General features: G+C 65.2%; 1 protein-coding gene across 2 annotated transcripts in view; it reads right to left on the reverse strand.

Annotated features, from left to right (window-relative positions):
• The window catches only part of DGAT1 (diacylglycerol O-acyltransferase 1), a 9,512-nt gene extending 993 nt beyond the window's left edge, over positions 1-8,519 (reverse strand). Inside the window, exons 1-14 of one of the 2 annotated variants that reach the window (XM_024741124.1) lie at positions 8,324-8,519; positions 8,125-8,224; positions 3,903-3,990; positions 1,785-1,825; positions 1,605-1,690; positions 1,470-1,522; positions 1,154-1,259; positions 895-1,008; positions 717-791; positions 531-634; positions 404-442; positions 261-302; positions 142-186; positions 1-64 (exon numbers count right to left, since the gene is read on the reverse strand). The exon at positions 1-64 is cut by the window's left edge and continues 172 nt beyond it. In XM_024741124.1, the coding sequence (XP_024596892.1) occupies positions 1-64; positions 142-186; positions 261-302; positions 404-442; positions 531-634; positions 717-791; positions 895-1,008; positions 1,154-1,259; positions 1,470-1,522; positions 1,605-1,690; positions 1,785-1,825; positions 3,903-3,990; positions 8,125-8,224; positions 8,324-8,423 (1,057 nt within the window). In that variant the 5' untranslated portion in view covers positions 8,424-8,519. Of the gene's footprint in view, positions 65-141; positions 187-260; positions 303-403; positions 443-530; positions 635-716; positions 792-894; positions 1,009-1,153; positions 1,260-1,469; positions 1,523-1,604; positions 1,691-1,784; positions 1,826-3,902; positions 3,991-8,124; positions 8,244-8,323 lie in introns of both variants that reach the window. The other variant, XM_024741123.1, reaches the window with a different exon arrangement.
• Positions 8,520-12,481: the final 3,962 nt, after the last annotated feature.

A 12,481-nucleotide genomic window follows, 5' to 3' on the forward strand; every position in this document is an offset into this window, starting at 1 on the left:
CGGCGTTCAGGCAGGAGTGGAACAGCCAGTAGAAGAAGATGAGCCAGATGAGGTGGTTGGGGACCTGCGGGGAGGCGTGTGCCAGGTTCCAGAACACCACCACCCCGCCCCCCACATGCCCCAACCCGCCAGGCTGCTCACCGCCAGCTTCAGGAGGCGCTCGATGATGCGGGAGTGGTCCATGTCCTGCAGAGACAGGGTGCAGCTGGCTCCCTCGGCCCCGCCCTCAGACCCCACCCCGCAAGGGCCTGCCTGCTCACCTTGAAGGGCTTCATGGAGTTCTGGATGGTGGGGACCATCCACTGCAAAGAGGGCAGGGTGTCAGCTCGCTGGCCGCCCGAGCTACCCTCCTCCAGCAACTCCCCCACCCCGCACAGCGCAGCCCCCAGCCCAGCCCGCGTACCTGCTGAATCAGCCCCACCATGAGCTGCGTGAGGAACAGCTGGAGGAGGAAGCAGAGAACAGCGGGCTGAGCCCCCCAGTGCCCCGTGGCCCCCCCAGCCCGCGAGGGCCCCAGCCTCCAGCCTCACCATCTCAAGGAGCCGACGCAGCAGGAAACGCTTTCGGATGCGGGCGGAGCGGGGGAAGTTGAGCTCGTAACACAGGGTGGGAGCAAAGAGGAAGTAGTACAAGTCTGCAACGGGAGGGTGGGGCTAGCAGGCCGAAGCCCTGGCCCCCAGCAGCGCCCCTCCCCCAGGCCCTGGCAGGGTTCTCACCTCGGTAAGTCAGGTTGTCAGGGTAGCTCACGGTGCACTGGGCGGCTCCCCCGTTGGCCTTCTTACCCGCAGCAGCTACGAGCAAGTGGCAGGGCGGGGTGAGGCTGAGATGCTGCCTGGGTCCAGCCCCACAGCAGGTGGCAGCCCCGGGTGGCCCCAGCCCCAGGCAGCCCCTCACCAGCCTTGGCCTTGGCCCTAGCCCTGCACTCTCGGCACCACAGGTTGACGTCCCGATAGGAGAACAGCTTGAGGAAGAGGATGGTGTACGCCGTCAGAGCCAGCACGGAGCCCACTGCAGGAGAGGCAAGCTCAGGCCATGCACCTCTCACACTGCCCACAGGAGAGCCACGGCCACAGGGGCAGCCCCTGTGGCTCGCCTAGGTCTCTCCTACGGGCCCCAGAGACAGGTTGGGATGGGGCTGAGATGGGTGGCCCACCTGGAGTGATGGACTCAAGCAGTAAGGCCACAGCCGCCGGGAAGCAGAGAATGGTGGCCAAGTTGACCACGTGCAGCAGCAGCCCTGCCTGCTCCGTCAGGGCACCCTGAGGTGCGGGGGGCCCTCACTCCCCGGCCAGAGGGTCTCCCTAGGGCATGGCTGCCAGGCCTGTGGTGCAGCCCCTCCCGGGAAAGCCACACACAGCCCCAAAGCCTGGATGAGACACAGTGGGCCGGGCTGCTGGTCTGCCCTAAGTCTGGCTGGAGAGGAGGAGACCTCCGGGCAGGGCGAGGGTGGGCGTGAGGGCGCTGCTCACCACAGCCAGGCGCTTCTCCACCTGGAACGCAGCCACGGCAAAGACGTTGGCCACTGAGGACAGAAGCGCCACAGGGCAGGTTCAGGCCCAGGTCAGCCCTGTCCCCACCCGAGGCCTCCTGGGCACTCAGCTCACCAATGACCAGGCACAGAGCGGGCCAGCTGTAGGGGTCCTTCAGAAACAGAGACACCACCTGGATGGGATCCACCAGGATGCCATACCTGCAGATGGGCAGGTGGGGGATGAGGGTCTGAGCGGGGGAGAAGGGTGGGGCCTGAGCTGGCAGTGGGTGGGGCAGGGCCAGGGCCCACTCACTTGATGAGGTTCTCTAAAAATAACCGCGCATTGCTCAAGACCTGCAAGAGAGAGAGAGGGACACGACCCCGTCACCTCTGGCCCCGGAACAGCCACCCCAGCTCCTCCCGGCACCCGTGGGTCCCAGCAGCAGCCTCCATCCTGCAGGCCCAGCCCTGCCTGACCTCACGCCAAGCTCCAAGACTCGCAACCCACCCCGCGGACGCCAGCGCAGGGATGGGAAGCCCCTCGGCACTGCCCCCGGCACGCCAACGAGCCGGCCCCGACACCAGGCACTTCCCAGATGCCTGTGTCTTCAGCAGCAGACAGAGACCCACGCCGTCCAGCAGCCCGCATCCATCCCACCGAGCTGGTGAGGGCCCCAAGGCCACAGCAACAGTCCCAAAGTCCAAGCCTGCCAGATGGAGCCACCACCCACGCCCAGGGCACCGCCCTGCCAGTCAGGCCAGTCCTCGCAGAGCCCGGCTGTGTGGCAGGCGCTGCACCAGGAGTGCCCACGCCCTGTGGGCCAGAGTCCTGAGGAGCCGGGGGAAGCTGGGCCTGGAACGCCACACTGTGACTCACGCCCCTGCCCGCCTCGGCCATTCCTGCAACAACAGCAGCTGAGGATGGAGCCCCATCACAACAAGTTCTTGCCTTAGCCGCTGGCTGGGGGCCTGGCTTTCCTCTGCAGGGACAGGGACCTGCTCCCTCACCCCACAAGGCACAGGCCCCGTGCAGGTTACGGAAGGGTCCGCAGAAAAGTGATGCTTCTCCAGGGGACACTGGTGGGGTCCCTTACCTGGCAAGGTTCATGAGGAGGTGAACAAGCTCAGAGATGCAGGGGCCAGCTGCCACACCCTCTCCCAGTCAAACGCCTGAGCGGCCAGCTTACCAGGACACACGCGGCCCTACAGTGTCACCCCACCTGGCGGTGGCCTGTCCTGAGAGCTCACAGCAGGCGAGAGCTGGAGCTGCAAACAGGCAGCACCCACCTGGAGGCCCAGCCTGCAGAGGGAACGCAGCGCGGGATGCGCGTCTCCTAGAGGAAGGGTGTGGCAGAGGTACCAGAAGCAGGGGGAAGGCTTTGGGGCGACACCAAAGGGCCAGGCAGGCCCAGGGGCTGCAGGGGAGCAGACAGTGCCGCCCAGGCAGCTGGGGGCCCACCCCGCACGACCCCCTCTTCACAAACCCAGCCTCGGCCGGCAACGGCCTCCAGAGACCAGGGACACGTCATCTCCTGGGTCTGAGCTGGCCAATGGCCCGCCCTCCCCTTGCCCAGCCAGCTTCTCACCCACCAGGCTGCATGGTGCCCCACAGCTCCCCAGGGAGCCTCCTGGGGTCACAGGCAGGGAAGGTGCGGGAGCCCCTTGCACACGGGCAGCCGCGGGAACCACGCCCAAGACAGGCAGACACGTCGGGTGGAGGGTCAAGGGTGATGTGCCACGTCAGCCCTGAGTGGCGGGGGCAGAGCCCAGAGAGGCCCCTGCCCCCTGCCCCGCCCGAAGGCTGTACCCTGGAGCGCTGGACTCTAGCTGCCAAATGCCGGGGGAGCGGGGCCCCTGAAGCAGTGGCCTCGACCAGGCCGCAGAGCGAGGCAGGCGCGGGGCTCCCCACTCTCACCCTCCTGAGACTGAGGGAGGGGGGGCCCGGGGCTAGAACCGTATTCTCACCCCTGCTCCTCCAAGTCCGGGCCTGCCCGGGGGCTCCACGCCCATGAGGGCCATTTGGAACAGAAGAGGAAACTCTTCACGGAGTCCCAAGACCACTCACGCGTGCTGCCAGGAGGCCCTGCGCCCACAGCACCCCTTCCACAGCCCCAAGGCCCACCAGCCTATCTACTCCTTCCTGCCCCCACGCCAAGCCAGAGAAGCCCCTCAGGAGACCCCAGCCCCTCTGGCACAGCCCACGGCACAAAGGCTCCCACGCTAGCCCTGCAGGCGTCTCCTGGGATTCAACAGGGACAAGGGTTGAGTGTGTGCCCTCTGGGAGCCCAGTATACAGCCGCTGCAGGGACCGCCACCGCGATCCCTCTCCACTCAGCCCAGCCACAAAAGCTCTGGCCACCCACTCCAGGGGGCAGAGCTCGTGCCCCACCTGGCCACAGGGACACCTGCTCCAAGACGCCACCCTACTTACCAGCATCACCACACACCAATTCAGGATGCCACGGTAGTTGTTGAAGCCACTGTCAGAGCTGAACAGAGAATCCTGCAGGCGGTGGCACCTGGAAAGCAGAAGTGGGCACCCGCAGAGCCCCAGGCAGTGAGAACCTCAAGCGAGGCCCAAAGCAGGCCCATGCCTCCCAGCCCTGGCATACACCTGTGAACCTGGCCACGCCCAGCCCCTCACTCTGGGCAGCGCACGACCATCTGCCCACCAGCCTACTCCCCAACTGTCACCAGAGAGGGGCCAGGCCGTGCCAAGCTCTCAGGAACACCCAGAGGCCTGCCGCTCCATGCTGCGGGTGGGCGGGGCACGCCACAGGCAGGAGCTGGCTACGGGCCGGCTGGAGTCCCCCAGGCTGGGAGCACCCTTCCCCCCGCAGCTGCCTCTGGTTGCCGCCACCCTCGCTGGCTAAGGAGTGGTGATGGGCCCACAGGAAGAGTCCACCCCAGGGGTCCGGGGGCCCATCCGGCAATGTTGGACAGATGGGGGTTGCGAATCTGCCTTTGCAGTCGGCCCAGCCCACCACCCAGTGAGCCAAGGGCCCCACTCCAACCGCCTCCTCCCTCCATTTGGCCCACACAGGTCCCAGCGGGCACCGGCACCCAGGCACTGGGCGCCTGATGGCAGGGAGGTCTACAGTAGAAGCCAGCGGAGGCACTTTCAGTGCCCCCCACCCATGAGCGCTCCCACCCAGCGCCGGGGTTGGGGGACACAGACGCAGACCCTCACGTCCCTGCCTGACCCTCAGGGCGAGGCAGAGGTGAAGGGGCCACAGCACGGCGGGGCAAGGCTCAGACCTCGTGCCGGTCCTTGGCTGCAGCCCCGCCTCACCCCAAGTGCCCAGCCACCAGGAGGCCTTCCACGGCATTGAGCAAGGCCTCCGGTTTTGTAAGAGAAGCCAGGGCCTCCCCTTCCCTCCCGTGGACACAGCTCCATCTCAAGAGGCAGCTGGGGCACAGGAGAAGACAGGGCCTCCGGGCGTGGCCCTGCCTCTGCGGCAGGCCTGGCTATGGCTGGGGTCAGCACTCAGACGGCCGCACCCAGGAGATGAGGGCCAGGGAGGACAAGACACCGCTCAGCATCGTCAGCCAGGGCAGTGCTGACGGTCTGACCTCTGCCTTCCCAGACCGAGGTCTGCCCACACCTGGCCCACCCGCCTCTCCCAGTCACAGGCCTGGCCTCCTCGCACCTGCCCTCCAGCGCCATCCTGGAGCATGCGCAGCGGGGCTGTGAGCTCCACCCCAGGCACTCTGCCTTTCGAAGAGGCAAGCAGAGCTCCAAGGCCCAGCTCCCCAGACAGGACAGTCTCTGGGCCTCTCCGCTGGACGGGCTTGCCCAGAACCCTCCCCCAAATTCAAGCCCAGTCGCTTTTACTGGAAGCGTCCCAAAGCCACCTCATGCCACAAGCTGCCAACCGCCATCTGCATGTCCACGCCCAGCTCTACACGCCCAGGGGACTGTTTCACAACAGCGTGACCCCTGCCCGCTTTGGGCCACCGAGAAGACCACGCTGACTTTATCTGCAGCAATCTCTAAGATGAAACTGGGGGTGGGGGAAGGGTGGCATTTTCCAAACCTGACAACAAATGACATTATAAAAGCTCTCCCAGATCGCTGCTGTCAGGCTCCTGAGGCCTTCCCCAAGCCACCCACACCCGCCCCTCAGGTCCCTCCACCGGCCTTCTGACCACCCCCAACCCAGGCAGCTCTGTGCCCCCAGAGGTCGGAGGGCCCAACCCAGGGAAGGAAGCCCACCGCCCACCAATCCCCCCAGAGGTCCAGCCTTGCCGATGCAGTCAGCTGCAGTGGACCAGAGGGCACCAGGCATGGTTGGCATGGACGCGGGGCCTGGCCGCCTTGCCCAGAGCTCTGTCACCCTCTCCCCTACTGCAGGCGCTGCCCACGCCTCTGTGCTCTCCAGCGGCCCGCCCACCTGCTCCCAAGTCCCACCCAGCCAGCAGGGCCATTCTAACTCATCACAGGTATCACCTCTTTCACCACCTCACACCAGCACTGGGAGGCGGGCACACAGGGAAACTGTGGCTCACTGAGGTTCAAAGCCTGCCCAGAGGCACAGCCCCAAGTGTGGACCACACACGCAGGACCACACGGTCCAGCTCCAGGGCCAGTTAGAACAAGGAGGGGGCAGGGTGCCAGCTCGCCTCCCAGCTGCCACCCCCTTGGCACTTCCTCCAGTTGGGTGGGCTCCCCGTGTCCTCAGTCCCTGCTAGAGAGGGAGAAACAGAGGACGCCCCTGGGAGAGCCCCACGACAAGAAGGCCCCGCCTGGAGGGCCCGTGAACCAAGGGCTGGAGGGCGCACAGGCGAGTGTGGTGAACCTGAAAGGAATGAGCTGAGAGGCAGGGCTAGAGGGGGGCCCTCCTTCCGGCCCCACCCAGAGCCTGACCGCGCCGGCCAGGCCAAGGTGAGCAGGAAGTGTCGGGAGGGGAGGGAGGAAGAAGGGGGAGGAACAAGCAGGGAGGAGAGGCGGCAGGTGAGAGGAAGATGACGGGGAGGAGGGGCCGCGGAGGCCAGATGCCAAGCGGGCAGACAGAGCAAGGCCTGGTTCTGCTCCAGGAGACCCAACCCCTGCGGTATCTGGCGTGAGGGACAAGCACACAGAGCCTGTGTGTCCTGCAGACCCGAGGGGACTGTGGCCCATCCCTGCCACCTCCAGCTCCTCTTCCCAAGGGTCCTGGCCTTGACGGTGGGCAGTCAGGGCTCCTGCTGGCTCAGCCCAACTAGCAGGTGTACAGGGGAGGCTTCTGGCCACCTGACCTGCGTAGAGCAGGAAAGTGACTGCCCGCCCAGGGTGACAGCTTGGCCCAAAGCTGGCACGCTCCCCCTATCTCATACAAAATGACCCCAAATCCCACCCCCTCCAGAGGGAGATCGAGCCAGCCACGCCCCTGCCTCCTGGAGAGGATAATGTGGGGAGATGGCAGAGGGGACTCCAGGACACTCCTATCCTTTGCATCCTCCCTCAGTCCCACCTCAGGCCCACAGGAAGCCAGCACCCCTCAGGAGAGCCGCCCTCATGAACTCTGCGCCAGACCTTTGCTCACACTGCTCAGCACGGAGATTATCTTATCTCCCAGGTGAGCTGTGCGCACCCCAAGGGCAAGGACGGTGCCTGCACCACAGCTGCCTTTGCCCATCCCCTCCCCACAGTACCCAGTGAAGAAAGCCTCGGTTCTTCTTTAATGACAGAGCAAATCCTTGCCAACCCACTGACAGGTTGCCCACTTCCTCCTTGATAATCTCTAGCTCTGGAGCTGCTTCCAAAGCCAGAGTCCCTGAGGGCCCCTTGGCCGGGAAGGCTCCGGTGGGGGGAGGGGGCGTGGAGGACGGCAAAGCGACCGCCTGGAGTCAGCTGCAGGACTTAGCCAATGCCCAGGTGGGCCAGGTCCTCGCCATCAGCCACAGCTTGCTCCCCACCCGCTTCCCATGAGTCCTTCAGCTAAGCAGGGAGACCACCTGTGGGTGTGCCCACTTCAAACCCCTCTCCTGTACCCCAGCCAGGGGTGAGAGTCCCAATACAGGACCCATCTCTGACCCTAGAGCAGGCATTTGTGCTGGTAATATAAGCAGGACCCCAGGCCAATCAATCGCTGGGTAAAGGATGAGGGACCTTTGTGAAGACCATTCTTGGGAGGGTCTGCAAGGGATGAGAAACCCTCTCGCATTGCCCCCTGCCCCTTTCCTCAGGCAGTCCCAAGCTCCTGCTGGCCCACTCCCCAGCCAGCCCACCCTCCTCTGGGAGCCTTATCTACCCACGAGGCACCCCTCATAGCCCTCAAGAGGGGTCCCCTTCATCACACAACGCCAGACGCCATCCATCTCCTTCCAGGAAGAAGACAGTACGGGTGGCTGGAACCAGCCCACCTCGGGCTCCAGGCTCTGGGCTCACCCTGGGAAAGAGCCTCAGGACCCACCTAAAGATGGGCAGAGAGGAGGCGTCTGGAAGCTGGGCCGGCGCCCCCACCTGTGTGACTCTGTCAGGCGACCCTCCACCCCTAACCTCTCCCTAAGTTTCCCCGCGGAGGCCCAAGGGGCACACCTGTCCACGCAAAGTCCGGAAGCCAGGCTCTCGGGCTCGGAATCCGAGCTGCGGCGGACACGCCTGGGGGAACAGCGAGGGTCGCGCAGGCCCCGGGTCGGGGTCAAAGGTTAGGGGTCAGGCGCACCGCTACCTCAAATCCCACTGGCCGCTGCCCACGTCGACGTCTCCGTCCTTGTCCTTCTCCGGGGCAGGCGCGTCCCCCCCGGCGCCCACGTCCCGTACCTCCTCTTCCGCCGCCGCCGCCGCCGCCGCCGCCGCCGCCGCCGCCGCCGCCGCCGCCGCCGCCGCCGCCGCCGCCGCCGCCGCCGCCGCCGCCGCCGCCGCCGCCGCCGCCGCCGCCGCCGCCGCGGGCCCGCTGCCGCCCTGGCTCGAGGGCCGCGACCCCGTCCTCCGGCGCCGGGAGCCGCTCGCGCCGCTGCGATCGCCCATGGCCTCAGCTCGCACCCAGCCGCGGCGGAGTCGTGGTCCACCGCGCTCGCAGCGCCCGAGGCCCGAGGCCCCGCCTCCGGTCCCTCGGCCAGAGGCCGCCACCGCCCCCTGTCGGCCGCCGTAGCCTGCGCCGCCAATCAGCGCGCAACCGCCGGGTCCACCCCGAGCCCGCGGCAGCGTCGCTCCCGGAGCTGCTAACTGGCCCGTGGCCGCGGCGCGCGTCCATGTGTAGCCCGCTGGCGCGCGGGGCACGCTGGGAGTTGTAGTCTCATGGCGCGAGCCGGAGCGCGGAGGCGGGCGCGCAGCCAGGGGCGGACGCTGCTCCCCGAGGGCCTCGGCGGAAAACGCGCGGCTTCCTGGCAGCTGGAAGCCCCTCCTGACCGCCGCCTGACCCTTGTCCCGCTCTTTAAACACAGGGTTTCGTCATGCCTCAGCCCAGGCGCGGGGTGTGGGGATGTAGGTTATTTATGAAATGCCTCGTGCGTTACTATCAGACAGACACTTAGGGCGTTGATGCTCCACGAGCCCTCTAGTTACTACCGTAGGCCCCCGCTTTTCCTCCGCTTAGGTTGTTCAGACAAGCGCCAGGCCAAAGAATGGAGCGAGAGAAAGGCCCCAGGCCCCGCGTCCCGGGTACCTCCGCCTGGCCCACCTACTCCCAGGGCAGCACCTCTCCCCTGCAGGCCCAGGACGGGGAAGGGCAAGGGTGCTGCCCTCGCCCCCACAATGGGCACGCCCGGCCCGCCTCTCCACCCAGCCGCCTTCTGCCCTCGTCCGCAGACTTGCAGAGCTTCCCGTGTTTCGCACCCGGGCCAGTTTTGCCAGGGCGTGGTGATCCTGAAGTGCCAATTCGCGGGGGCCCAGAGGCTTCTGTGTCATTGCACAGTCTGCAGTCATCCAGTCGTTAAATGAAGCAACTAATACACCATAACAACTGCACGGTGAGAACCGTGGGCGGGCAAGTCCGGTCCCAATTGGCTTGACCTGCATTTTGCAAAGAGCATGGAGTGTGAGTATCCTGGATTTCTGGATGCGAGGGTTCACTGGGGGCTCAGGCCTGGTTTACCCAAGAAACACCCCTAGCCGCAGAACCCACTCCATTCATTCCTCTGAGGTAAGCAAGGCTGAGAAGATCACCTCTCTGAAAGCAAATAAACCCAGAGGCTCAGCCTGAGGTCAGCCCTCCTTCCCGCCGGGCTTGCCCTGGATCCATCACCTCCACGGACAGGCACCTGGGCCCCCTGGTGACACGTGCTTCTGCCACCGGACCATTTGCGACTTATACCAGCCTGGCATCCCTTCCTGGCAGGCTGAGGCTACCTTGCAGGTGTTTTCGAGTAGCCTGCTAAAGGGGCCGCCCTCATTGGGCGCCAGAACCCCTCCTGCGTGCCCACATGGCCCAGCCTCGGTGGGTCAGGACCAGCCCCGTCTCTTATCCAGTGTCCAAGAACGTTCGTCTGTTCCTAGGCAGACCTGAGCCAGGGGGAGCTAGGCCTTTCTGAGTACTGATCCCAAGGGAGGTCGGACGCAGGAGAGGGTCCTCTCGGGACCCAGCAGCGTAGGAGTGAGCCCTGGGAGCTCTGGCCCTCCCTCCCAATGATCTCTCCCAGGCAGCTAGTGGTAAGCTCCCCACCCACGCCCACGTGTCTCCGCGCACCTTCTGGCCCCGCCATCCTCCAATACAGAGCCAAGACTAGAGGGCCGGCCCGGACTGGCACGCTGATTGGTAGAGGAGAAGATCGACGGCTCAGGCTTCCAGTAGGCCCAGAGAGGCTGAGCGCAGTAGCCAACGAGGAGTGAAGGGCCGTGTTAGAAGCGGCTGCCTGTGTCCGCGTCCAGGCTCCAAGTCGTCGGCAGACAAGAAGCAGTAGGAGTGAGGGGACCAGGGTGGACTGGGGGCCGCCAGAAAGGACCGATCTGACCGGGGCCTGTGGGGGAACCAAGGGTTCCACCACCGAAGTTGAGAGCAAGATGAAGGCCTCAAGCCAATGGGAAGGCAGGGGCTGTGAAGGCACCAATAAGGAAGAGCCCCTGTACCAGCGGGGTGCAGGGCCTGTCCGAGGGAGGCGGAGGCCTGTGGTTGATAGTGGGCGGGACTTCTAGGAGGGAGGTGGGGCCTACGCCAGCCCCGCCCACAGTCCCAGCACCTCAGGATCCTGGGTGCGGTGCGGCCCAGACCCACAGGGCAGAGGCAAAAGGTCAAGGTAGGTGAGGTTGTTTGGGGACAAATGTGTGCATGAGGAGTTGTCGAAGAAAGCTCAGTGGCGAGTTTCCCTGCTGGTGGAAGCAACACCTGGCCCGGGGTGAGGAACCTGCGGGTCTGGTCGAATAAAGGGCTGGAAGGGTTTGGGGGTTTAGAAAGGGCCTCGAGCTGACACTAGGGTGGAGGCACCGCGGGCAGGCCAAGGAAGCCTGTGAGGAAAGACACTGGACATGGTGATCGGTAGCCTGTTCTCTGGAATGCAAAGCTCTGTCCATGGACACCTGTGGAGACAAGCGCGGGCTCGTCCCAGGCACCGGGCAGGCAGCCTCCATCCTTCCACCCCCACTGCCCCATAGAGTCTTGGAGAAGCAGAAACAGTCAGTCCAGACCCCGAAGCTGAGGAGCCCTGGGGAGGAGTGGACCTCTGACAGCCTTCCTCCCTGCCATTGGTGCCCACCCAGGTGTGAATCTGAGTTTAGGATGGGTGGGGTATTGGGCAGGCCTTAAGTCAAAGGCAGCCCTTGGACAAGTCGTTCCTCTCCCTGAGGCTCAGTCTTCATATGCAAATTAGGCAATTCTTCCTACCCATCCTCTACCAACACTGGGGGCTTTCCTGAGGTTGTTAAGGCTGACAACGCTCCCCAGAAGGGGGCGCCCACCTCCAGGTGAGCCCCACCCTGAGCAGCAGGCCCACAGGCTATGGTCTGTTGCAGGTCAGTCTCCCCTGCTGTCCATACCAGTGGAGTCTGTGTGGGCCTGTCCCCTGCCAGCGTGCAGACAGCTGCTCTGGCCCTGGGCTGACCTGGTTTGACCACATGTCTCCAAAGATGTGGGACCTCTCAGCTTATGCCTACCTACCTGGGTGCCGAGGGCATTTGCTGGGGTAGGAGTCCATGTCCCTGGGCTCTCTGAGCCCAGCACAGCCCTGCCCCTCATCTCCTCAACATGACGTCCTGTCTAAAGCCCGAGGGCTGTGGTGGCTGTGGGCGGCTGTGGGAACTCCTATGACCCCTGGGCACCTCCTCCCCAGAGCCAGCCTGGCCCAGCTACCTATGGAGGGCTCCTCAGTGTGGGAACATATCCCCTGAGTCTGGGAGTCAGGATGTGGACAGCAGGCTGCAGGAAGGGGTCAGACCCCACACCCTCTGCTGTCCCCATGTTCTCCAGTGGCATCGAGGAAGGCTCGCTGGTGGCTGTCAGGCTGTAAGGACAGCAGGAGCCCCTACAGGAAGAGTGGGGGTGTCCCAGGCCACAGGATTACAGGCCCTGCTGCACCTCCTCCGGCCATTCTAGATCAGTCCTGGGCCAGATCTGACTGTAGCCTCCCCAGTTCCTGGCACAGAGCGGAGTCACCTGCCACAGGAGAAATGCTAACTGCCTTGCCTTCAGGGGTGTGCTCTTGCCTTTGGTCTGACAAGCCGGCCCTCCAGGGTGGAAGACTGCCTTCTCACAAAAGAAGACACGGGCGCACCCCAGCAAAAGGCAGCGGCGCGACTCCAAGGCTGCGTGGGTAGGGTGCCACTCCCAGCGCTGGGCCTGCGCCTGCCCGACCTCTGTGGAGCGGCAGGACCCGGAAGACGACCCCTAGGTGACCCCAGTGCCCCCTGCTGCGCGGGCCCAGCCCTGTATACATCAGCCCGACACTCCGAGTTCTATCAAGAGTGGCATTTATTCTCCTCGTGGAGGTGCGGTGCTCCGGGGAGCTGGTGCTATTGTGCTTAGGAAGGAGGTCTGTCCGTCCGTCCGTCTGTCCGGCCGGCCCGGCCCCAAACGGGGGCGGAAGAGGGGCGCGGCCCGAGTAAAAATCCCGGCCTGTCCCGGGTGGGAGTATGTACAAGGCGGCGGGGCGCAGGCG

This window comes from Neophocaena asiaeorientalis, unplaced genomic scaffold, assembly GCF_003031525.2.
Source record: "Neophocaena asiaeorientalis asiaeorientalis breed wild unplaced genomic scaffold, Neophocaena_asiaeorientalis_V1.1 scaffold177, whole genome shotgun sequence".
Classification (NCBI taxonomy): Eukaryota; Metazoa; Chordata; class Mammalia; order Artiodactyla; family Phocoenidae; genus Neophocaena; species Neophocaena asiaeorientalis.